Source organism: Salvelinus namaycush, chromosome 1 (assembly GCF_016432855.1).
Source record: "Salvelinus namaycush isolate Seneca chromosome 1, SaNama_1.0, whole genome shotgun sequence".
Classification (NCBI taxonomy): Eukaryota; Metazoa; Chordata; class Actinopteri; order Salmoniformes; family Salmonidae; genus Salvelinus; species Salvelinus namaycush.
Window position 1 is genome coordinate 1,640,198 of NC_052307.1, and position 26,237 is coordinate 1,666,434.

Below are 26,237 nucleotides of genomic sequence, written 5' to 3' on the forward strand. Positions count from 1 at the left end.
CTATAGTCTGGAGTAGAGGGGACATATAGTTTACTATAGCCTGGAGTAGAGGGGACATATAGTTTACTATAGCCTGGAGAAGAGGGGACATATAGTTTTCTATAGTCTGGAGTAGAGGGGACATATAGTTTACTATAGTCTGGAGTAGAGGGGACATATAGTTTACTATAGTCTGGAGAAGAGGGGGACATATACTTTACTATAGTCTGGAGGGGACATATACTTTACTATAGTCTGGAGGGGACATATAGTTTACTATAGCCTGGAGAAGAGGGGACATATCGTTTACTATAGCCTGGAGTAGAGGGGACATATCGTTTACTATAGTCTGGAGGGGACATATAGTTTACTATAGTCTGGAGTAGAGGGGACATATAGTTTACTATAGTCTGGAGAAGAGGGGACATATAGTTTACTATAGCCTGGAGAAGAGGGGACATATAGTTTACTATAGTCTGGAGAAGAGGGGACATATAGTTTACTATAGCCTGGAGAAGAGGGGACATAGTTTACTATAGCCTGGAGAAGAGGGGACATATAGTTTACTATAGTCTGGAGTAGAGGGGACATATAGTTTACTATAGTCTGGAGAAGAGAGGACATATAGTTTACTATAGCCTGGAGAAGAGGGGACATATAGTTTACTATAGCCTGGAGAAGAGGGGACATATAGTTTACTATAGCCTGGAGAAGAGGGGGACATATAGTTTACTATAGCCTGGAGAAGAGGGGACATATAGTTTACTATAGCCTGGAGAAGAGGGGACATATAGTTTACTATAGCCTGGAGAAGAGGGGACATATAGTTTACTATAGCCTGGAGAAGAGAGGACATATAGTTTACTATAGCCTGGAAAAGAGAGGGACATATAGTTTACTATAGCCTGGAGAAGAGGGGACATATAGTTTACTATAGCCTGGAAAAGAGAGGGACATATAGTTTACTATAGCCTGGAGAAGAGGGGACATATAGTTTACTATAGTCTGGAGTAGAGGGGACATATAGTTTACTATAGTCTGGAGAAGAGGGGACATATAGTTTACTATAGCCTGGAGAAGAGGGGACATATAGTTTACTATAGCCTGGAGAAGAGGGGACATATAGTTTACTATAGTCTGGAGAAGAGGGGGACATATAGTTTACTATAGTCTGGAGTAGAGGGGACATATAGTTTACTATAGTCTGGAGAAGAGGGGACATATAGTTTACTATAGCCTGGAGAAGAGGGGACATATAGTTTACTATAGCCTGGAGAAGAGGGGACATATAGTTTACTATAGCCTGGAGAAGAGGGGACATATAGTTTACTATAGCCTGGAGAAGAGGGGACATATAGTTTACTATAGCCTGGAAAAGAGGGGACGTTTATACTATCACAATCAAACCAGAGAAGGCCTGTACATTTTACATTGGTTACAGAGTGAATTGTAACGTGTTTGAAATAGATCACTACCTCTGTATGATGCAATATCCCCCACGGTACAACACATTTCACCACAAGGTGGAGCTATTGGCTAATACTTGTACTAAAGGCCTACAGTGGGCGTTGTAAAGAATGAACTATAGTCTGACTGGGCCAATGAAAATCGGACAGTTACATGTTTACACATCAGAAAACAAATCACGTGACAATGGTCAATGTGGTTTAATTCATTATTATACTGATTGCCAGCTTTGTGGTTCGTGTGGTGCTGAGGAACAAGGTACTTACTGATTAAGCAATGCAACTTGGAGGAGAATTTGGAATTGTCAGGAACGATAAAGTTTCCGTCACATATGGCGACTTGACTCTCTCCGAACGGGAGCGAGAAGAAACACAGCTTGTACAACAAGCAACCAAGAGCCTGAAACACAGAAACACAGCTGGTACAACAAGCAACCAAGAGCCTGAAACAGAGAAACACAGCTTGTACAACAAGCAACCAAGAGCCTGAAACACAGAAACACAGCTGGTACAACAAGCAACCAAGAGCCTGAAACACAGAAACACAGCTGGTACAACAAGCAACCAAGAGCCTGAAACAGAGAAACACAGCTGGTACAACAAGCAACCAAGAGCCTGAAACAGAGAAACACAGCTGGTACAACAACCAACCAAGAGTAAGGTGACCATTTTGACAAACTAAGACATCTTAAAAACAGTATATTTCTAATCTTCTCCTTGTCGTGAAGTGCTAACATGAAATATGAGTTGATATACGTGAGTCAAAATGTCTAAAGGCAGAGCTAAGCAAGCAGGAGGCATAACGGCCTGGACCAAACCACACACACTAAGTTCTTCTGTTGCTGACTGGCTAGTCCACACACAAATCTACACCCACCCCCAGGTTTCCGTACACACACCCACCCCCAGGTTTCCGTAGACACACCCACCCCCAGGTTTCCGTAGACACACCCACCCCCAGGTTTCCGTAGACACACCCACCCCCAGGTTTCCGTACACACACCCACCCCCAGGTTTCCGTACACACACCCACCCCCAGGTTTCCGTACACACACCCACCCCCAGGTTTCCGTACACACACACCCACCCCCAGGTTTCCGTACACACACACCCACCCCCAGGTTTCCGTAGACACACCCACCCACCCCCAGGTTTCCGTAGACACACCCACCCACCCCCAGGTTTCCGTAGACACACCCACCCCCAGGTTTCCGTAGACACACCCACCCCCAGGTTTCCGTAGACACACCCACCCCCAGGTTTCCGTAGACACACCCACCCCCAGGTTTCCGTAGACACACCCACCCCCAGGTTTCCGTACACACACCCACCCCCAGGTTTCCGTACACACACCCACCCCCAGGTTTCCGTACACACACCCACCCCCAGGTTTCCGTACACACACCCACCCCCAGGTTTCCGTACACACACCCACCCCCAGGTTTCCGTACACACACCCACCCCCAGGTTTCCGTACACACCCCCAGGTTTCCGTACACACCCCCAGGTTTCCGTACACACCCCCAGGTTTCCGTACACACCCCCAGGTTTCCGTACACACCCCCACAGCTCTAAACTCACCCATATATCAGCCTTGGTGGTAATGGGCTTCCCTGCGTACACGTTGACCATCTCTGGAGCTCGATATGACAGGGTCGTGTACCTACACACAGGAAGTGGTCAAGGTAAAAGGTTATTTATGCAGTTATGGTATGTTAGAGTGGTAAACCACTACTGCTGAGAAGGATGGCACCCTACGTAGTGCACTACTGCTGAGAAGGATGGCACCCTACGTAGTGCACTACTGCTGAGAAGGATGGCACCCTACGCAGTGCACTACTGCTGAGAAGGATGGCACCCTACGTAGTGCACTACTGCTGAGTACAACTAAGCAATAAGGCACGAGGGGGTGTGGTATATGGCCAATATACCACGGCTAAGGGCTGTTCTTAGACACGACGCAACGCAGAGTGCCTGGATACAGTCCTTAGTCGTGGTATATTGGCAACATACCACAAACCCCCGAGGTGCCTTATTGCTTTTATAAACGGGTTACCAATGTAATTAGAGCAGTAAAAATACATGTTTTGTCATACCCGTGGGACACGGTCTGATATACCACGGCTGTCAGCCAAATCAGCATTCAGAGCTCGACCCACCAAGTTTATAAAAAGCAAAAGATTAACTTGTTGGTCCACCGGTCACTGTGGCAGGAAGTTATATAAAATCTACCAGCCACTCAGATTTGTTTACCAGCCAAAATATTTTGTTGCCACAAATTACACCAACAAAATGAATGAGCATGTTTTGTAATGTTTTTCTAAAACAAAATGTATTACTAGCAAGAAGTAAATGTGGTATATTGTTTAATTACATTTTTCGTGAGTTGAATATTTTAAACAAACAAAAAAAATCACACAGTGTCACCTGCCCCTTTAAGGGCGGGAGGTTACCGTGGTAACATTGTGCCTGTGAGTCTCTGAACAGCAGCAGTGTCGTCGCTCTCTTCACTAGCGGTTGAAACTCAAACATTGACAAATCAACCTGGCGTGTGAACAAAACAACGTAAACTAGACCAAGAAACACGAGGACAAAGCCTCACTTCAGTCCACTTTCCTTTCCAGTAAACTAGACCAAGAAACACAAGGACAAAGCCTCACTTCAGTCCACTTTCCTTTCCAGTAAACTAGACCAAGAAACACGAGGACAAAGCCTCACTTCAGTCCACTTTCCTTTCCAGTAAACTAGACCAAGAAACACGAGGACAAAGCCTCACTTCAGTCCACTTTCCTTTCCAGTAAATTAGACCGACGTGTATGCCTGTGCACAGCGCTTCTAAAAACGAATCCTTCACTCCAGCCCTTCACTCCAGCCCTTCACTCCAGCCCTTCACTCCAGCCCCCCAACCAGGCAGGAAGGTGTTCTTAATGTTTTGTACACTCCTAACTGGAACTAAAGCAAATAGAGGGGATCCGTGGGACAGTTCACATGATGTGAAATGGGGTGCGCTCTAGCTACGCAGGCACATGTAAGACAATCACCTGGGTTCTCACACACGTCACCCCCCCCCCCCCCCCCCCCCCACGTCACCCCCCCTACTCACATCACCCTCCCCCCCACACTCACGTCACCCCCCACACTTACGTCACCCCCCCCCCCCCCCACACACACACTCACTTCCTGATTTCGTCCTCCACAGCGGTCACTCCGTCTTTATGTGGAAGCAGCACTTTGAGAGAAGCACTTCCAAAATCACACAGAACATAACTCCCATTATCACTCAGGAGGATGTTCTCTACCTGGAAGAGAGACAGAGGGGAGACCCACACAGAGAGGGGAGACCCACACAGAGAGGGGAGACCCACACAGAGAGGGGAGACCCACACAGAGAGGGGAGACCCACATAGAGAGGGGAGAGGGGGAGAGATATAAGTATTATTGTCAGCATGACTGAAGGTGTGCTTTATGCTCTAGGATATAACATTGTCCTGGTGAAGTAGCTGCATTTCCCCAGAAGCTGGCCAGTAAAAAGCCAGTTTATTCACCGGCCGTGGACAGACTGGCCAATAGAGAACGAGCTTATTCACCGGCCGTGGACAGACTGGCCAATAGAGAACGAGCTTATTCACCGACCGTGGACAGACTGGCCAATAGAGAACGAGCTTATTCACCGGCCGTGGACAGACTGGCCAATAGAGAACGAGCTTATTCACCGGCCGTGGACAGACTGGCCAATAGAGAACGAGCTTATTCACCGGCCGTGGACAGACTGGCCAATAGAGAACGAGCTTATTCACCGGCCGTGGACAGACTGGCCAATAGAGAACGAGCTTATTCACTGGCCGTGGACAGACTGGCCAATAGAGAACGAGCTTATTCACCGGCCGTGGACAGACTGGCCAATAGAGAACGAGCGTATTCACCGGCCGTGGACAGACTGGCCAATAGAGAACGAGCTTATTCACCGACCGTGGACAGACTGGCCAATAGAGAACGAGCTTATTCACCGACCGTGGACAGACTGGCCAATAGAGAACGAGCGTATTCACCGGCCGTGGACAGACTGGCCAATAGAGAACGAGCTTATTCACCGACCGTGGACAGACTGGCCAATAGAGAACGAGCTTATTCACCGGCCGTGGACAGACTGGCCAATAGAGAACGAGCGTATTCACCGACCGTGGACAGACTGGCCAATAGAGAACGAGCGTATTCACCGGCCGTGGACAGACTGGCCAATAGAGAACGAGCGTATTCACCGGCCGTGGACAGACTGGCCAATAGAGAACGAGCTTATTCACCGGCCGTGGACAGACTGGCCAATAGAGAACGAGCTTATTCACCGGCCGTGGACAGGCCTTGTTATGTTGACACTATTTTCTCTCACAGCAGAGATAAGCCAAGACTGAAGGAATTCACAAAATGGGACAAACACCAAATTGAGACTCTGTATGTAGAATTATGCAAAAATATCCTCAGTGTACAACGTAAAACACCAAACGCATGCAGAGCAGAATTAGGCCGATACCCGCTAATTATCAAAATCCAGGTAAAGAGACGTTAAATTCTACAACCCCCTAATAGGAAGTGATTCCTAAACCTTCCATAACAAAGTTATCACCTACAGAGAGATGAACCTGGAGAAGAGTCCCCTAAGCAAGCTGGTCCTGGAGCTCTGTTCACAAACACAAACAGACCCCCAGGACAGCAACACAATTTGACCCAACCAAATCATGAGCAAACAAAAAGATAATTACTTGACACATTGGAAAGAAATTGCCAAAAAAATGGTAAACTAGAATGCTATTTGGCCCTAAACAGAGAGTACACAGTGGCAGAATACCTGACCACTGTGACTGACCCAAACTTAAGGAAAGCTTTGACTATGTACAGACTCAGTGAGCATAGCCTTGCTTTGAGAAAGGCCTCCGTAGGCAGCCTGTCTTCTCTTGAGCCAGGTCTATGTGCACACTGCCCACAAAGTGAAGTGGAAACTGAGCTGCACTTCCGAACCTCCTGTCAAATGTATGACCATATTAGAGACACATATTTCCCTCAGATTACACAGACAAAAATAATTAATAAAACATTTTTTTTTGATAAACTCCCATATCTACTGGGTGAAATACCACAGTGACATCACAGCAGCAAGATATGTGACCTTTTGCCACAAGAAAAGGTTAACTAGTGAAGAATAAACCCCATTGTAAATACAACCTATATTTATGTTTATTTATTTTCCCTGTTGTACTATTTGTTTCTCTATTTCGCTTGCTTTTAGAAGAGACAGAGACAGAGAGACAGAGAGAGACAGAGAGAGACAGAGAGAGACAGCTCAGAGTAGATGACAGCTCAGAGTAGATGACAGCTCAGAGTAGATGACAGCTCAGAGTAGATGACAGCTCAGAGTCTGGTGTCAGTCCACAGTGCTAAGACAGCCGAGGATAGCACGACGGAGGAGGAGGAGGATGGAAAGGAGGAGGAAATCACAGACTCCAGGGTGACAACAGTACAGTAGGAAAGGGGAGGAGGAGGAAGGACAGGAGGAAAGGGGTGTAGGAGGAAGGACAGGAGGAAAGGGGTGTAGGAGGAAGGACAGTAGGAAAGGGGTGTAGGAGGAAGGACAGGAGGAAAGGGGAGGAGGAAGGACAGGAGGAAGAGGGATGACAGGAGGAAAGGGGTGTAGGAGGAAGGACAGGAGGAAAGGGGTGAAGGAGGAAGGACAGGAGGAAAGGGGTGACGGATGAGGACAGGAGGAAGAGATGGGTAATTCCCTTACCTTCAGGTCCCTGTGTATGACAGGGGTCCTACACTGATGCAGCCTGGCCACAGCCTCACAGGTATCAGTGAAGATGGTCAGCACCTCCGGCTCCGTAAACCCAATATGGAGACGCTGATTCATCTGCTTCACTACCTGACCAGCTGGGGAGGGGGGAGGGAGAGAGGAGGGCGAGCGAATGGGAGAGAGGAGCGAGAGAGAGGAGCGAGAGGAAGGGAGGAGGGAGAGGAGGAGCGAGAGGAAGGGAGGAGCGAGAGGAAGGGAGGAGGGAGAGGAAGGGAGGAGGGAGAGAGGAGCGAGAGGAAGGGAGAGAGGAGCGAGAGGAGCGAGAGGAAGGGAGGAGGGAGAGAGGAGTGAGAGGAAGGGAGGAGGAGCGAGAGGAAGGGAGGAGGAGCGAGAGGAAGGGAGGAGCGAGAGGAAGGGAGAGAGGAGCGAGAGGAGCGAGAGGAAGGGAGGAGGGAGAGAGGAGCGAGAGGAGCGAGAGGAGCGAGAGGAAGGGAGGAGGGAGAGAGGAGTGAGAGGAAGGGAGGAGGAGCGAGAGGAAGGGAGGAGGAGCGAGAGGAAGGGAGGAGCGAGAGGAAGGGAGAGAGGAGGAGCGAGAGGAAGGGAGGAGCGAGAGGGAGGGAGGAGGAGCGAGAGGAAGGGAGGAGCGAGAGGAAGGGAGAGAGGAGGAGCGAGAGGAAGGGAGGAGCGAGAGAGAGGAGCGAGAGGAAGGGAGAAGCGAGAGGAAGGGAGGAGCGAGAGGAAGGGAGGAGCGAGAGAGAGGAGCGAGAGGAAGGGAGGAGCGAGAGGAAGGGAGGAGCGAGAGAGGAGCAAGAGGAAGGGAGGAGGAGCGAGAGGAAGGGAGGAGGAGCGAGAGGAAGGGAGGAGCGAGAGGAAGGGAGAGAGGAGCGAGAGGAGCGAGAGGAAGGGAGAGAGGAGCGAGAGGAGCGAGAGGAAGGGAGGAGGGAGAGAGGAGCGAGAGGAGCGAGAGGAGCGAGAGGAAGGGAGGAGTGAGAGGAAGGGAGGAGGAGCGAGAGGAAGGGAGGAGGAGCGAGAGGAAGGGAGGAGCGAGAGGAAGGGAGAGAGGAGGAGCGAGAGGAAGGGAGGAGCGAGAGGAAGGGAGAGAGGAGGAGCGAGAGGAAGGGAGGAGCGAGAGAGAGGAGCGAGAGGAAGGGAGAAGCGAGAGGAAGGGAGGAGCGAGAGGAAGGGAGGAGCGAGAGGAAGGGAGGAGCGAGAGAGAGGAGCGAGAGGAAGGGAGGAGCGAGAGGAAGGGAGGAGCGAGAGAGGAGCAAGAGGAAGGGAGAGAGGAGCGAGAGGAGCGAGAGGAAGGGAGGAGGAGCGAGAGGAAGGGAGGAGGAGCGAGAGGAAGGGAGGAGGAGCGAGAGGAAGGGAGGAGGAGCGAGAGGAAGGGAGGAAGAGCGAGAGGAAGGGAGGAAGAGCGAGAGGAAGGGAGGAAGAGCGAGAGGAAGGGAGGAAGAGCGAGAGGAAGGGAGGAAGAGCGAGAGGAAGGGAGGAAGAGCGAGAGGAAGGGAGGAGCGAGAGGAAGGGAGGAGCGAGAGGAAGGGAGGAGCGAGAGGAAGGGAGGAGCGAGAGGAAGGGAGGAGCGAGAGGAAGGGAGGAGCGAGAGGAAGGGAGGAGCGAGAGGAAGGGAGGAGCGAGAGGAAGGGAGGAGCGAGAGGAAGGGAGGAGCGAGAGGAAGGGAGAGAGGAGGAGCGAGAGGAAGGGAGAGAGGAGGAGCGAGAGGAGCGAGAGGAAGGGAGAGAGGAGGAGCGAGAGGAAGGGAGGAGGGAGAGAGGAGCGAGAGGAAGGGAGAGAGGAGCGAGAGGAAGGGAGAGAGGAGCGAGAGGAAGGGAGAGAGGAGCGAGAGGAGGAGCGAGAGGAAGGGAGAGGAGGAGCGAGAGGAAGGGAGGAGGAGCGAGAGGAAGGGAGGAGAAGGGAGGAGGAGCGAGAGGAAGGGAGGAGGAGCGAGAGGAGCGAGAGGAAGGGAGGAGGAGCGAGAGGAAGGGAGGAGGAGCGAGAGGAAGGGAGGAGGAGCGAGAGGAAGGGAGGAGGAGCGAGAGGAAGGGAGGAGGAGCGAGAGGAAGGGAGGAGGGAGAGGAGGAGGGAGAGGAGGAGCGAGAGGAAGGGAGGAGCGAGAGGAGGAGCGGAGGGAGAGGAGGAGCAAGAGGAGCGAGAGGAAGGGAGAGAGGAGCAAGAGGAGCGAGAGGAAGGGAGGAGGGAGAGAGGAGCGAGAGGAAGGGAGGAGGGAGAGAGGAGCGAGAGGAAGGGAGGAGGGAGAGGAAGGGAGGAGAAGCGAGATGAAGGGAGGAGGTGATAGAGGAGGGGAGGAGTAGAGAGAGGAAGGGAGGAGGGAGAGGAGGAGGGAGAGGAGGAGCGAGAGGAAGGGAGGAGCGAGAGGAGGAGCGGAGGGAGAGGAGGAGCAAGAGGAGCGAGAGGAAGGGAGAGAGGAGCAAGAGGAGCGAGAGGAAGGGAGGAGGGAGAGAGGAGCGAGAGGAAGGGAGGAGGGAGAGAGGAGCGAGAGGAAGGGAGGAGGGAGAGAGGAGCGAGAGGAAGGGAGGAGGGAGAGAGGAGCGAGAGGAAGGGAGGAGGGAGAGAGGAGCGAGAGGAAGGGAGGAGGGAGAGAGGAGCGAGAGGAAGGGAGGAGGGAGAGAGGAGCGAGAGGAAGGGAGGAGGGAGAGAGGAGCGAGAGGAAGGGAGGAGGGAGAGAGGAGCGAGAGGAAGGGAGGAGGGAGAGAGGAGCGAGAGGAAGGGAGGAGGGAGAGAGGAGCGAGAGGAAGGGAGGAGGGAGAGAGGAGCGAGAGGAAGGGAGGAGGGAGAGAGGAGCGAGAGGAAGGGAGGAGGGAGAGAGGAGCGAGAGGAAGGGAGGAGGGAGAGAGGAGCGAGAGGAGCGAGAGGAAGGAGAGAGGAGAGAGAGGAAGGGAGGAGGAGAGAGAGGAAGGGAGGAGGAGAGAGAGGAAGGGAGGAGGAGAGAGAGGAAGGGAGGAGGAGAGAGAGGAAGGGAGGAGGAGAGAGAGGAAGGGAGGAGGGAGAGAGAGGAAGGGAGGAGGGAGAGGAGGGGCAAGAGGAAGGGAGGAGGGAGAGAGGAGCGAGAGGAAGGGAGAGAGGAGCGAGAGGAAGGGAGAGAGGAGGAGGGAGAGAGGAGCGAGAGGAAGGGAGAGAGGAGCGAGAGGAAGGGAGAGAGGAGGAGGGAGAGAGGAGCGAGAGGAAGGGAGAGAGGAGCGAGAGGAAGGGAGGAGGGAGACGAGGAGCGAGAGAGGAGCGAGAGGAAGAGGAGGAGCGAGAGGAAGAGGAGGAGCGAGAGGAAGGGAGGAGGGAGAGGAGGAGCGAGAGGAAGGGAGGAGGGAGAGGAGGAGCGAGAGGAAGGGAGGAGGGAGAGAGGAGCGAGAGGAAGGGAGGAGGGAGAGAGGAGCGAGAGGAAGGGAGGAGGGAGAGAGGAGCGAGAGGAAGGGAGGAGGGAGAGAGGAGCGAGAGGAAGGGAGAGAGGAGCGAGAGGAAGGGAGAGAGGAGCGAGAGGAAGGGAGAGAGGAGCGAGAGGAAGGGAGAGAGGAGCGAGAGGAAGGGAGAGAGGAGCGAGAGGAAGGGAGAGAGGAGCGAGAGGAAGGGAGGAGGGAGAGGAAGGGAGGAGGGAGAGGAAGGGAGGAGGGAGAGGAAGGGAGGAGGGAGAGGAAGGGAGGAGGGAGAGAGGAGCGAGAGGAAGGGAGGAGGGAGAGAGGAGCGAGAGGAAGGGAGGAGCGAGAGAGGAGCGAGAGGAAGGGAGGAGCGAGAGAGGAGCGAGAGGAAGGGAGGAGCGAGAGAGGAGCGAGAGAGGAGCGAGAGAGGAGCGAGAGAGGAGCGAGAGAGGAGCGAGAGAGGAGCGAGAGAGGAGCGAGAGAGGAGCGAGAGGAAGGGAGGAGCGAGAGAGGAGCGAGAGGAAGGGAGGAGCGAGAGAGGAGCGAGAGGAAGGGAGGAGCGAGAGAGGAGCGAGAGGAAGGGAGGAGCGAGAGAGGAGCGAGAGGAAGGGAGGAGCGAGAGAGGAGCGAGAGGAAGAGAGGAAGAGAGGAGCGAGAGGAAGAGAGGAAGAGAGGAGCGAGAGGAAGAGAGGAAGAGAGGAGCGAGAGGAAGGGAGAGAGGAGCGAGAGGAAGGGAGAGAGGAGCGAGAGGAAGGGAGAGAGGAGCGAGAGGAAGGGAGAGAGGAGCGAGGAGGAGAGGAGGAGAGAGGAGCGAGAGGAAGGGAGAGAGGAGCGAGAGGAAGGGAGAGAGGAGCGAGAGGAAGGGAGAGAGGAGCGAGAGGAAGGGAGAGAGGAGCGAGAGGAAGGGAGAGAGGAGCGAGAGGAAGGGAGAGAGGAGCGAGAGGAAGGGAGAGAGGAGCGAGAGGAAGGGAGAGAGGAGCGAGAGGAAGGGAGAGAGGAGCGAGAGGAAGGGAGAGAGGAGCGAGAGGAAGGGAGGAGGGAGAGAGGAGCGAGAGGAAGGGAGGAAGGGAGGAGGGAGAGAGGAGGGAGAGAAAGAGAGGAGCGAGAGGAAGGGAGAGAGGAGCGAGAGGAAGGGAGGAGCGAGAGAGGAGCGAGAGGAAGGGAGGAGCGAGAGAGGAGCGAGAGGAAGGGAGGAGCGAGAGAGGAGCGAGAGGAAGGGAGGAGCGAGAGAGGAGCGAGAGGAAGAGAGGAAGAGAGGAGCGAGAGGAAGGAAGAGAGGAGCGAGAGGAAGGAAGAGAGGAGCGAGAGGAAGGGAGAGGAGCGAGAGGAAGGGAGAGAGGAGCGAGAGGAAGGGAGAGAGGAGCGAGAGGAAGGGAGAGAGGAGCGAGAGGAAGGGAGAGAGGAGCGAGAGGAAGGGAGAGAGGAGCGAGAGGAAGGGAGAGAGGAGCGAGAGGAAGGGAGAGAGGAGCGAGAGGAAGGGAGAGAGGAGCGAGAGGAAGGGAGAGAGGAGCGAGAGGAAGGGAGAGAGGAGCGAGAGGAAGGGAGAGAGGAGCGAGAGGAAGGGAGGAGGGAGAGAGGAGCGAGAGGAAGGGAGGAAGGGAGGAGGGAGAGAGGAGGGAGAGAAAGAGAGGAGCGAGAGGAAGGGAGAGAGGAGCGAGAGGAAGGGAGGAGCGAGAGGAAGGGAGGAGGGAGAGGAAGGGAGGAGGGAGAGGAAGGGAGGAGGGAGAGGAAGGGAGGAGGGAGAGAGGAGCGAGAGGAAGGGAGGAGCGAGAGAGGAGCGAGAGGAAGGGAGGAGCGAGAGAGGAGCGAGAGGAAGGGAGGAGCGAGAGAGGAGCGAGAGAGGAAGGGAGGAGCGAGAGAGGAGCGAGAGAGGAAGGGAGGAGCGAGAGAGGAGCGAGAGAGGAAGGGAGGAGCGAGAGAGGAGCGAGAGAGGAGCGAGAGAGGAGCGAGAGAGGAGCGAGAGGAAGGGAGGAGCGAGAGAGGAGCGAGAGGAAGGGAGGAGCGAGAGAGGAGCGAGAGGAAGGGAGGAGCGGAGAGAGGAGCGAGAGGAAGGGAGGAGGAGAGGAGCGAGAGGAAGGAAGAGAGGAGCGAGAGGAAGGAAGAGAGGAGCGAGAGGAAGGGAGGAGGAGAGGAGCGAGAGGAAGGAAGAGAGGAGCGAGAGGAAGGGAGGAGGAGAGGAGCGAGAGGAAGGAAGAGAGGAGCGAGAGGAAGGGAGAGGAGCGAGAGGAAGGGAGAGGAGCGAGAGGAAGGGAGAGGAGCGAGAGGAAGGGAGAGGAGCGAGAGGAAGGGAGAGGAGCGAGAGGAAGGGAGAGAGGAGCGAGAGGAAGGGAGAGAGGAGCGAGAGGAAGGGAGAGAGGAGCGAGAGGAAGGGAGAGAGGAGCGAGAGGAAGGGAGAGAGGAGCGAGAGGAAGGGAGAGAGGAGCGAGAGGAAGGGAGAGAGGAGCGAGAGGAAGGGAGGAGGGAGAGAGGAGCGAGAGGAAGGGAGGAAGGGAGGAGGGAGAGAGGAGGGAGAGAAAGGGAGGAGCGAGAGGAAGGGAGGAGGGAGAGAGGAGGGAGAGGAAGAGAGGAGGGAGAGAGGAGAGAGGAGGGAGAGAGGAGTGAGAGGGAGGAGGGCCAGCGAATGGGAGAGAGGGTGAGGGACAGGGAGAGAGATTGTGTTTAAGTTAATTCTACTTTATTGGGTCAATATAAAATCACAGGTCTGTTTGTTCAAATCTGTACAGCCTATTATGCACCCGTCTCATGCTCAATAAAACAATAATGACCGGTCCATTGTATTAAAATCACAGGGGGAACCTATAACACCTACCTTTACAGTACTCCATGAGAATGAGCACCTCCCAGACACTGTCCCCTACTGAGTTGATGGTAGAGTCCAGGTAGTTCACTATGTTCCTGTGACCAGACAGCTCCTTCTGCAGAGAGGAAGAACACAGACAGGATGGACATTCATGAGAGGTCTATGGTCCTTCTAGGAGCCAAGAGTTAATTAAGTTAATTACCATAAAACAGCAATTAAAAACCATATCAAAATAGTCAACGGTCCCTTTTTATAGACGGGCGACGGCACACATTTCAGCAAATAAACGGCTGTTTAAAATAAACACCGGGTCTAAAAGGAATTGTTTATGAGGTTACCATGAATTATTTACAAGATGTAATGTTTGATTTGTTACATGAAATAATTGGTAATGACTTGAAAAAAAATGAATGGCAATCGGTTTAAATCACCAGTAAGAAACCGCTAGCTAACTGGCAGCTAAACAGCCCGGTGAACCGCTAGCCAACTGGCAGCTAAACAGCCGGTGAACCGCTAGCCAACTGGCAGCTAAACAGCCGGTGAACCGCTAGCCAACTGGCAGCTAAACAGCCGGTGAACCGCTAGCCAACTGGCAGCTAAACAGCCGGTGAACCGGCTAGCCAACTGGCAGCTAAACAGCCGGTGAACCGGCTAGCCAACTGGCAGCTAAACAGCTGGTGAACCGCTAGCCAACTGGCAGCTAAACAGCCGGTGAACCGCTAGCCAACTGGCAGCTAAACAGCCGGTGAACCGCTAGCCAACTGGCAGCTAAACAGCCGGTGAACCGCTAGCCAACTGGCAGCTAAACAGCCGGTGAACCGCTAGCCTACTGGCAGCTAAACAGCCGGTGAACCGCTAGCCAACTGGCAGCTAAACAGCCGGTGAACCGCTAGCCAACTGGCAGCTAAACAGCCGGTGAACCGCTAGCCAACTGGCAGCTAAACAGCCGGTGAACCGCTAGCCAACTGGCAGCTAAACAGCCGGTGAACCGCTAGCTAACTGGCAGCTAAATGCTAGCTAACTGGCAAGCACAAAAACAGTCAACCACTTTGAAAGCACAGAACCCTAGAAAGAGAAAGAGGCTGATTGCCTTCTAGTGGCGTAAGTAAGAACTGACAAAAATGCACAGTCAAAAGAGGAGAATAATTGTTGTCAAGGAAGTTTTTTTCCCTTCTTCTTACAACTAGAAGCACGTCTATAATATGAGACTGTTGTGTTCCGGGATTTAAACAAAAAAACACCAGTCTACTAATTGAAGTTTCACAGTAAGTTTTACGGTAAGTTTCGCGGTAAGTTTCACGGTAAGTCACTACTCAGTGCTGCTTCTGGTCTTTGTTTCTTTATGTAGTTACTCTTTATTAGTCCTTTCAGAGACACGTCACCTACAGTCCTGTGTCTCTCCAGTGTGTGTGTGTGTGTGTGTGTCTCTCCAGTGTGTGTGTGTGTCTCTCCAGTGTGTGTGTGTGTCTCCCCAGTGTGTGTGTGTGTGTCTCCCCAGTGTGTGTGTGTGTGTCTCCCCAGTGTGTGTGTGTGTGTCTCTCCAGTGTGTGTGTGTCTCTCTCTCCAGTGTGTGTGTGTCTCTCTCTCCAGTGTGTGTGTGTCTCTCTCTCCAGTGTGTGTGTGTGTGTCTCTCTCTCCAGTGTGTGTGTGTGTGTCTCTCTCTCCAGTGTGTGTGTGTGTGTGTGTCTCTCTCTCCAGTGTGTGTGTGTGTGTGTGTCTCTCCAGTGTGTGTGTGTGTGTGTGTCTCTCCAGTGTGTGTGTGTGTGTGTGTCTCTCCAGTGTGTGTGTGTGTGTGTGTCTCTCCAGTGTGTGTGTGTGTGTGTGTCTCTCCAGTGTGTGTGTGTGTGTGTCTCTCCAGTGTGTGTGTGTGTCTCCCCAGTGTGTGTGTGTGTGTCTCCCCAGTGTGTGTGTGTGTGTGTCTCTCCAGTGTGTGTGTGTGTGTCTCTCCAGTGTGTGTGTGTCTGTCTCTCCAGTGTGTGTGTGTCTCTCTCTCCAGTGTGTGTGTGTGTGTGTCTCTCTCTCCAGTGTGTGTGTGTGTGTGTCTCTCTCTCCAGTGTGTGTGTGTGTGTGTCTCCAGTGTGTGTGTGTGTGTGTGTCTCCAGTGTGTGTGTGTGTGTGTGTCTCCAGTGTGTGTGTGTGTGTGTGTCTCCAGTGTGTGTGTGTGTGTGTGTGTGTCTCCAGTGTGTGTGTGTGTCTCCAGTGTGTGTGTGTGTGTGTGTGTCTCCAGTGTGTGTGTGTGTGTGTGTGTCTCCAGTGTGTGTGTGTGTGTGTGTGTGTGTGTGTGTGTGTGTGTGTGTGTGTGTGTGTGTGTCTCCAGTGTGTGTGTGTGTGTGTGTGTGTGTGTGTGTGTGTGTCTCCAGTGTGTGTGTGTGTGTGTGTGTGTGTGTGTGTGTCTCCAGTGTGTGTGTGTGTGTGTGTGTGTGTGTGTGTGTGTGTGTGTCTCCAGTGTGTGTGTGTGTGTGTGTGTGTGTGTGTGTGTGTCTCCAGTGTGTGTGTGTGTCTCCAGTGTGTGTGTGTGTGTGTGTGTGTGTGTGTCTCCAGTGTGTGTGTGTGTGTGTGTGTGTGTGTGTCTCCAGTGTGTGTGTGTGTGTGTGTGTGTGTGTGTGTCTCCAGTGTGTGTGTGTGTGTGTGTGTGTGTGTGTCTCCAGTGTGTGTGTGTGTGTGTGTGTGTGTGTGTCTCCAGTGTGTGTGTGTGTTGTGTGTGTGTGTGTGTGTCTCCAGTGTGTGTGTGTGTGTGTGTGTGTGTGTGTGTGTGTGTGTCTCCAGTGTGTGTGTGTGTGTGTGTGTGTGTGTGTGTCTCCAGTGTGTGTGTGTGTGTGTGTGTGTGTGTGTGTGTCTCCAGTGTGTGTGTGTGTGTGTGTGTCTCTCCAGTGTGTGTGTGTGTGTGTGTCTCCAGTGTGTGTGTGTGTGTGTGTGTGTGTGTGTGTCTCCAGTGTGTGTGTGTGTGTGTGTGTGTGTGTGTGTCTCCAGTGTGTGTGTGTGTGTGTGTGTGTGTGTGTGTGTGTGTCTCCAGTGTGTGTGTCTCCAGTGTGTGTGTGTGTGTCTCTCCAGTGTGTGTGTGTGTGTGTCTCTGTGTGTGTGTGTCTCTCCAGTGTGTGTGTGTGTGTCTCTGTGTGTGTGTGTGTCTCTCCAGTGTGTGTGTGTCTCTCCAGTGTGTGTGTGTGTGTGTGTGTGTGTGTGTCTCTCCAGTGTGTGTGTGTGTGTGTCGCTCCAGTGTGTGTGTGTGTGTGTGTGTGTGTGTCTCTCCAGTGTGTGTGTGTGTGTCTCTCCAGTGTGTGTGTGTGTGTGTGTGTGTGTGTGTGTCTCTCCAGTGTGTGTGTGTGTGTGTGTGTCTCCAGTGTGTGTGTGTGTGTGTGTGTGTCTCCAGTGTGTGTGTGTGTGTGTGTGTGTCTCCAGTGTGTGTGTGTGTGTGTGTGTCTCTCCAGTGTGTGTGTGTGTGTGTGTGTGTCTCTCCAGTGTGTGTGTGTGTGTGTGTGTGTGTCTCTCCAGTGTGTGTGTGTGTGTGTGTGTGTCTCTCCAGTGTGTGTGTGTGTGTGTGTGTGTGTGTCTCCAGTGTGTGTGTGTTCCCAGTGTGTGTGTGTCTCCAGTGTGTGTGTGTGTGTGTGTGTCTCCAGTGTGTGTGTGTGTGTGTGTCTCCAGTGTGTGTGTGTGTGTGTGTCTCCGGTGTGTGTGTGTGTGTGTGTGTGTCTCCAGTGTGTGTGTGTGTGTGTGTGTCTCCAGTGTGTGTGTGTGTGTGTGTGTCTCCAGTGTGTGTGTGTGTGTGTCTCCAGTGTGTGTGTGTGTGTGTGTGTCTCTCTCTCCAGTGTGTGTGTGTGTGTGTGTGTGTCTCTCTCTCCAGTGTGTGTGTGTGTGTGTGTGTCTCTCTCTCCAGTGTGTGTGTGTGTGTGTGTGTCTCTCTCTCCAGTGTGTGTGTGTGTGTGTGTCTCTCTCTCCAGTGTGTGTGTGTGTGTGTCTCTCTCTCCAGTGTGTGTGTGTGTCTCTCTCTCCAGTGTGTGTGTGTGTGTGTGTGTGTCTCTCTCTCCAGTGTGTGTGTGTGTGTGTGTGTCTCTCTCTCCAGTGTGTGTGTGTGTGTGTGTCTCTCTCTCCAGTGTGTGTGTGTGTGTGTGTGTCTCTCTCTCCAGTGTGTGTGTGTGTGTGTGTGTCTCTCCAGTGTGTGTGTGTGTGTGTTGTGTCTCTCTCTCCAGTGTGTGTGTGTGTGTGTGTCTCTCTCTCCAGTGTGTGTGTGTGTGTGTGTGTGTGTGTGTGTGTGTGTGTGTGTGTCTCTCTCTCCAGTGTGTGTGTGTGTGTGTGTGTGTGTGTGTGTGTGTGTGTCTCCAGTGTGTGTGTGTGTGTGTGTGTCTCCAGTGTGTGTGTGTGTGTCTCCAGTGTGTGTGTGTGTGTGTGTGTCTCTCTCTCCAGTGTGTGTGTGTCTCTCTCTCCAGTGTGTGTGTGTGTGTGTGTGTGTCTCTCTCTCCAGTGTGTGTGTGTGTGTGTGTCTCTCTCTCCAGTGTGTGTGTGTGTGTGTCTCTCTCTCCAGTGTGTGTGTGTGTCTCTCTCTCCAGTGTGTGTGTGTGTGTGTGTGTGTCTCTCTCTCCAGTGTGTGTGTGTGTGTGTGTGTCTCTCTCTCCAGTGTGTGTGTGTGTTGTGTGTCTCTCTCTCCAGTGTGTGTGTGTGTGTGTGTGTCTCTCTCTCCAGTGTGTGTGTGTGTGTGTGTGTCTCTCCAGTGTGTGTGTGTGTGTGTGTGTCTCTCTCTCCAGTGTGTGTGTGTGTGTGTGTGTCTCTCTCTCCAGTGTGTGTGTGTGTGTGTGTGTGTGTGTGTGTGTGTGTGTGTGTGTGTGTGTGTGTCTCTCTCTCCAGTGTGTGTGTGTGTGTGTGTGTGTGTGTGTGTCTCTCTCTCCAGTGTGTGTGTGTCTCCCCAGTGTTAAAGTCAGCACAGAAACACCACATAAAATAACTAGCTGTTCAGTTACAGGTCAAAAGTTCAGGGAAAAACTACATCTTGTCAATGTTCAACAACTACCTTCTTTTATGGACGCATATAAACCAGACTCAAGACATCTAGAACACACACACACACACACACAGAGAGCACTATGCCCACCATAATAGTGATTTCTCTCTTGTAGATGTTGAGGTCAGGAACGTTGTTGACGTACATCCTCTTGAGAGCGCAGCGCGTTCCACTGTGTGTCCGGGCCAGAAACACCACAGAAAACCCACCTGGAGGAAGGAGGGGAGCGGTTAGCACCTCACACACAATAACACAGAAAACCCACCTGGAGGAAGGAGGGGAGCGGTGAAGTGAAAATATGAAAAAATATGAAGTGGAACTCATTGATGTGTTGTATTTGCTTTGTATTCAATAAACCTTTGTGCCATACATGTTTGGCAGTTGTACTTCAGATGCCATGTTTAGGAATATTGTATTCTGTACAGGCTTCCTTCTTTTCACTGTCATTTAGGTTAGTATTGAGGTGTGACTTATAAAACGTCGTTTGGGTCTTTGCGTGTCAAAAAACATATGTCAAATAACACTATTTGACGCATTAAATTAGCTTTTAAATTTGACACGTCAAATAACACAATTCTATTATAGAATGTTGTAGAGAGGAACTCTGCCTAGAAAGCCAGAATCCCAGAGTCCCCTCTTCACTGTTGATGTTGAGACTGGTGTTTTGAAGGGTACTATTTAATGAAGCTGCCAGTTAGGGACTTGTGAGGTGTCCGTTTCTCAAACTATACACACTAAATGTACTTGTCCTCTTGCTCAGTGGTGCACCGGGACATCCCACTCTTTATATTCTGGTTAGTGCCAGTTTGTGCTGTTCTGTGAAGGGAGTTGTACACAGTGTTGAACGAGATCTTCAGTTTCTTGGCAATTTCTCACATGGAATAGCCTTCATTTCTCAGAACAAGAATAGACTGACGAGTTCCAGAAGACAGGTCTTTGTTTCTGGCCATTTTGAGCTTGTTATCAAACCCACAAATGCTGATGCTCCAGATACTCAACTAGTCCAGTTGTATTGCTTCTTTAAATCAGAACAACAGTTTTCAGCTGTGCTAACATAATTGCAAAAAGGTTTTCTAATGATCAATTAGCCTTTTAAAATGATAAACTTGTATTAGCCAACACAACGTGCCATTGGAACACAGGAGTGATGGTTGCTGATAATGGGCCTCTATACGCCTATGTAGATATTCCATTAAAAATCAGCCGTTTCCAGCTACAACAGTCATTTACAACATTAACAATGTCTACACTATTTCTGATCAATTTGATGTCATTTATGGACAAAAATGTTTTGCTTTTCTTTCAAAAACAAGGAAATGTCTAAGTGACCCCAAACTTTTGAACGGTAGTACACACACAAAACGCCAAAAATATAAAAACTCAACATGTAACAATTTCAAAGATTTTTATTGAGTTACAGTAGGACTCAAGGAAATCAGTCCATTGAAATAAATGTATTTGTCCCTAATCTATGGATTTCATATGACTCTCTGTACTCCCATTTATTTATCTGTTATCACAGATCGCAAAAAAATATATAATGATAAATAAAAAAAGTAGGGTCAAGGACCAGAAAACCAGTCAGTATCTGGTGTGACCATGATTTGTCTCACAGCGCGACACACCTCCTTTACATAGAGTTGACCAGGCTGTTGACTGTAGAATGCTGTCTCACTCCTCTAATGGCTGTGTAAAGTTGCTGGATATTGGCCGAAACTGGAACATGTTGTCGTACACGTTGATCCAGAGCATCCCAAACATGCTCAATGGGTGACATGTCTGGTGAGTATGCAGGCCATGGCAGAATTGGGACATTTTCAGCTTCCAGGAATTGTGTACAGATCCTTGCGACATGGGTCCGTGCAGGACACCGAAACATGAAGCGATTCATGTTATCAATGAAAATTTGAATGCACAAAAGTGTTTGTAACTTATGCCTGCTCATACCATAACCCCACCGTCACCATGCGGCACTCTGTTCACAACGTTGACGTCAGCAAACCGCTCACCCACACGACGCCATACACAAGCCCGGTTGGCGCTACTGCCAAATGTTCTAAAACGACATTGGAGGCGGCTTATGGTAGAGAAATTAACATTATCTGTCAACAGCTCTGTTGGACATTCCAGCAGTCAGCATGCCAATTGCACGCTCCCTCAAAACTTGAGACATCTGTGGCATTGTGTTGTGACAAAACCACACCTTTTTTTTTTGTGTCCCCAGCAGAAGGTGCACCTGTGTAATGATCATGCTGTTTAATCAGCTGCTTGATATGCCACACCTGTCAGGTGGATGGAATATTTTGTCAAAGGAGAAATGCTCACTAACAGGGATGTAAACAACTCTGTGCACCAAATGTTTTGAGAAATAAGCTTTTTGTGTGTTCGGAACATTTCTGGGATCTTTTATTTCAGCTCATGAAACATGGGACCAACACTTTACATGTTTTGTTAATACCATTTATGTCGCCTGGAAACAGCCCTGCACATAAACAAAGTGGAGATGTGATAACGTAGCCTTTTTATCATCACGTAGTCTACAGCTAGTGTCACTAGTCCACGTTTCTCTCATTAGGGGACCGAGCGGATGGCTTCAAAGACTCGTTGCAGGGCCGGAACAAAGCAGCGCCCCCACAATGGCGTCCTTGTTGCCTAACAAAAAAACACTGCTCCCCGAGGTAGAGTCCTGCATCGAGGTAGAGTCCCACAGTTCCCTGTGTTTGACCCAACTTTTTTATTTTATAAAATCAGCCGGCGGGTGGAATGAAAACATTCTTTCAACTCGCTGTTCAGAACAATTATATTGCCGGTTGGAAACAGTTTAACCTCTTGAGCCTATGGGGGCGCCATTTCGACTTTGTAAAAATGAGTTCCCAAATTAAACTGCCTCGTACTCAATTCTTGCTCGTACAATATGCATATTATTATTACTATTGGATAGAAAACACTCTCTAGTTTCTAAAACCGTTTGAATTATTTCTCTGAGTGAAACAGAACTCATTCTGCAGCACATTTCCTGTCAGGGAGTGAGATTTCAGAAATCGAGGTCCCTGTTCTGAGGTCAGTTTATAAGTCCCCATGTAAGCCATCGGGCTACATGCACTGCATACGTCTTCCTCTAGATGTCAGTAAGCGGGGAGAATTTGAATGGAGTGGATTGCGCAATCTGGGACCCTATATATAGACCGTGGAACGGAAGTACCGTCCTTTTCAACGGTGCGCCTGGCGCAAGAAGACATCACAATGGCGTCCTGCAAACGCTTTCGTTTTAGTAGTTCTATATCTCCGGTCATGTTTTTATTCGTTATAGGTGTTAAAGACATCATAAGGTAGTTAATTTAAACCGACTTATAGCAGTTTATTGCGATTTTCTGGGATTTCTTTGTCATGCGCTTTCACGAGTTGGACACCTCTCCAGTGGGTGGCTATCGTTAGCTGCTATTTCGACAGGAGAAGAGGACATCTTTCAACCCAAAGACGATTGTTCTGGAGAAAGGACACCTTGCCCAAGATTCTGATGGAAGCTCAGCTAATAGTAAGCAGTCTTTATGCTGTTAATTCGTACTTATGTTGACAAATGTCAAATAATAATTCCGCCATGAATTATGGGGCGGTCTCGCTTTAGCGCACGCTGTATTGCGCAGTAACGTTAATTTTTAAAATCTAACACAGCGATTGCATTAAGAACTAATTTAGCTTTCATTTGCTGTCCAACTTGTATTTTTTAGTCAAGTTTATGAATAGTTTTCGATTAGAATAGGTGCCTTTCCCAAGATTTCTCCTGACATTTTCTTTGCAGCTTGGCTACTTTTCTCATTGTATAACCACGATTTGTGCCGCTAAATATGCACATTTTCGAACAAACTCTATATGCATTGTGTAATATGATGTTATAGGACTGTCATCTGAAGAATTCTGAGAAGGTTAGTGAAAAAATTAATATATTTTGGTGGTTTATACGTTATTGCTATGTTTGGCTTGAATCAATGCTGTTGTGATGTTTGCTATTGTGGTAAGCTAATATAACGCTATATTGTGTTTTCGCTGTAAAACACTTAGAAAATCTGAAATATTGTCTGGATTCACAAGATCTGTGTCTTTCAATTGCTGTACGCTGTGTATTTTTTTTAAAATGTTTTATGATGAGTAATTAGGTAATACACGTTGCTATCTGTAGTTATTCTAGTTGCTTTGGTGAGAGTTGTGATGGTGGCTGCAATGGTAAACTATGATTTATACCTGAAATATGCACATTTTTCTAACAAAACATATGCTATACAATAAATATGTTATCAGACTGTCATCTGATGAAGTTGTTTCTTGGTTAGTGGCTATTTATATCTTTATTTGGTCGAATTTGTGATAGCTACTGATGGAGTAAAAAACTGGTGGAGTAAAAAAAGTGGTGTCTTTTGCTAACGTGGTTAGCTAATAGATTTACATATTGTGTCTTCCCTGTAAAACATTTTAAAAATCAGAAATGATGGCTGGATTCACAAGATGTGTATCTTTCATCTGGTGTCTTGGACTTGTGATTTAATGATATTTAGATGCTAGTATTTACTTGTGACGCTATGCTAGGCTATGCTAGTCAGCTTTTTTACTGATGGGGGTGCTCCCGGATCCGGGTTTGGGAGGAATTAGAGGTTAAATCAAGATACACTTTTTTTTTTACCCAGGAGTCGTGTTGTGAATTCCACTGTGAGCGGCGAGGCAGACAGGCAGAGGTAGGCTAGCAGTCACACAGCGAGAGTAGAGCAGGGAACTGTCCATTGGCAGACCTATTCGTCCATTGGCAGACCTATTCGTCCATTGGCAGACCTATTCGTCCATTGGCAGACCTATTCGTCCATTGGCAGACCTATTCGTCCATTGGCAGACCTATTCGTCCATTGGCAGACCTATTCGTCCATTGGCAGACCTATTCGTCCATTGGCAGACCTATTCGTGTGGTGCTGAAAACATCCTTAAAATTTGTCCGAGAGCAGAGTTTATATTCTAGCGACGGGTATCAGTAATCTAACGAACGGAGGTCACAGCTCGATCTTTAGATAAAAACATTTAAAATACTACAGAACTATTTGGTGGAATGTGCTTTCTGGCTGCCTGAATGGTCAAGTTAAACGTCTAGACACATTGACTAGTGTTCTATTAAGGCATCATTTAATTTTCTTCTGTTATATTCCATCAGGATTACATTTCTTCTGTTATATAAAACATAATACATTTTCTTCTGTTATATCACATCATGATTTATTTCATATTCCATCAGGATTTATTTTATTACAAAATCAGCATGTTTTTTTTACTGTCAAATAGGTGTCTTGACAGTGATAAGGGCTCGAGAAATAAGTATTGTTTGCTAATTTACAAAAAACAAGGCTGTGTCATTACACAGCCATAGGCTTCTACAAGCAAGCACCACGGCTGAGGTTACTGCATTTGTGAAGATGTGTGTTTCCACGATATAATATAACCAGTTGATATTACCACAACGTAATTCATAGAGGAGAGGGGACTGACCACGGCAGGAGTCAAGTCCACGTGGGCTAATAGTACGCTACATTCTAGATTGGCTTAAATCCGTCTCAGATCAACGTCCTGTCAACTCTTTAGGGCTGTGAAAGGACAGCGGAGCACGATTCTCTCATCACACAGTCTGCTAAGGAGAAATTAGCACTGATAATGTATACACGATAAAGCAGTGATAAGCTATTATAACCTCGGGCCGTGACCGCTGGGCCTGTGTCACGGGTCGGATCTGATACGAGTGTCACGGGTCTGGGTCGGATCTGATACGAGTGTCACGGGTCTGGGTCGGATCTGATACGAGTGTCACGGGTCTGGGTCGGATCTGATACGAGTGTCACGGGTCTGGGTCGGATCTGATACGAGTGTCACGGGTCTGGGTCGGATCTGATACGATTGTCACGGGTCTGGGTCGGATATGATTGTCACGGGTCTGGGTCGGATCTGATACGATTGTCATGGGTCTGGGTCGGATATGATTGTCACGGGTCTCTGGTATTTTAACGGACTCTTCCGGAAGGACGCCCTGATATTATTATTTATGTTGCTGCTCGTTGCTTTTAAAAACAGGAGTGGCGTGTTAGCCAATCAGAAGTCATCAAAGCAGCACTAGGCTACAGTCATAGGGCCTCCGTGGGGAGGGGTGTGGTCAGGAGATATCTAACCAATGGACGATGGAATTAAACGTTTTTTAAAAAAATGATTATTTATTATCTTTATTTAATTAGGCAAGTCAGTTAAGAACAAATTCATATTTTCAACCGGAAGGTTGCAAGATCGAATCCCCGAGCTGACAAGGTAAAAATCTGTCGTTCTACCCCTAAACAAGGCAGTTAACCCGCTGTTCCTAGTCCCAACGCTCTAACCACTAGGCTACCCTGCCGCCCCGAGGCTACAACGACCAAGAGCCAACAAGTAAGGCTGCTTTGTTGTATTTCTGAACGGAGTCGTTTGTTACTGTGTAGGATGAGAAAGCACACGCAGCGTCAATTAGCCTAGTTCGTTTATCCCCGGTTTGACGTAGTCAAGACAGGTACTATGTAATCATGTTGGATGATAAACCAACCTAGCTATAGCAGCTATTAGGTTACTAGAGCACGAGTCAGCTTGGTTGGTTGCGGTCTCTCATCTCTCCCTCCCAGAGCATCACCGTTCTGCCTCGCGCTTCATCATCTCTGGTTCATAAAGGAGCTTACAAAAAATGGACTTTTCTGCTCGGATTTGGATCCGACCAGGTCTATACAGAACGGGTCTAGTTGTCCTCGGGTCTGTCCGGATGGGAAATCATTTTTTTGGACCCATGAAGGCCTCTTCTCCATTACTCATAACGATCTATATATAAACATTAGCCTAAACAGAGCCAACTAGCTAGCTAGAGTCATTACCATCAGTGGTAGGAAACTGTTTGTGTTGTACTGGAACTGCAATAAAAAACTGTAGCGGCCTTGAACTCAAGTTGTGCCAAGTGAGTGAACTCAAACTAATGAGATATCAAGCAGGAAGGGAGACACGAGACAGGAGGCTTTATAGAGAGAGAGAGCCTGGAGTCTCTGCCTGGCCTCTCTGCCTGGCCTCTCTGCCTGCCTACTTGACAGAGACCATATGGTTCAGGATCTCACTAAATCAGTCTAAATCCTTTTGTACACACACACACGGAAATGCAATGGCTATAGAGTCCATTTATCTCCCAGAGTGCCTTAGGAGAGATGGTTTGTTAGGGGGCTTTTTGCCCTGCATACAGAGGAGGAGAAAGAGCAGGGCAAGGTAGGAAGACAAAAAGGAGCCTCTACGTACAGGAGATTGATGTTGTCTCATTAGAATATTTAACTATCAGTCTCCATGGACATTTTTCCATTACTTGTGCTAATTTTGTTAGCATTCTAGCATCAATGGGCTTTGTTTTTGTTTTTTTGGGCACCCCCTTGTGTACTAAATTTCTAATACATTAAATCCCAGGATGAAAGAAGGACGTATGAACATCTGACTACTATCTGACTAACATCTGAACACCCCCCCCCCCCCACCCCCATTACACACTACTACCCCCCCACCACCAAACACCCTCTCTGATATGCCGTGCCATGATCTCATCCACCAGTCCCCCCCCCCCCCCCCCCTGCTAAAGAGAGCATTATTCCACATGCATCCACCAGACAGAATCTTCTGTACGGACAGACACTGTAAACAAGTAATGATTCAGTTAGACATGAGAGGTCTTGAAGAAAACACATTTTCTTAAAGTCTGGATAAATGAATCCGGCAAAGAGTTTCGGTTAGCCGGTAATAGCCGGCTTTTGGCCCCCCCAAAAAAATATTAAGATAG

At 49.8% G+C, this 26,237-nt stretch overlaps 1 protein-coding gene across 4 annotated transcripts in view; it reads right to left on the reverse strand.

Moving 5' to 3' along the window:
• The window catches only part of LOC120032017 (BMP-2-inducible protein kinase-like), a 67,121-nt gene that overhangs the window by 23,520 nt on the left and 17,364 nt on the right, over positions 1 to 26,237 (reverse strand). For 3 of the 4 annotated variants that reach the window (XM_038988748.1, XM_038986968.1, XM_038981578.1), the window contains 6 exons: positions 18,476 to 18,594; positions 13,405 to 13,510; positions 7,225 to 7,367; positions 4,623 to 4,744; positions 3,027 to 3,108; positions 1,713 to 1,845 (listed from right to left, as the gene is read on the reverse strand). In XM_038988748.1, the coding sequence (XP_038844676.1) occupies positions 1,713 to 1,845; positions 3,027 to 3,108; positions 4,623 to 4,744; positions 7,225 to 7,367; positions 13,405 to 13,510; positions 18,476 to 18,594 (705 nt within the window). Of the gene's footprint in view, positions 1 to 1,712; positions 1,846 to 3,026; positions 3,109 to 4,622; positions 4,745 to 7,224; positions 7,368 to 13,404; positions 13,511 to 18,475; positions 18,595 to 26,237 lie in introns of those variants that run through there. The other variant, XM_038989466.1, reaches the window with a different exon arrangement.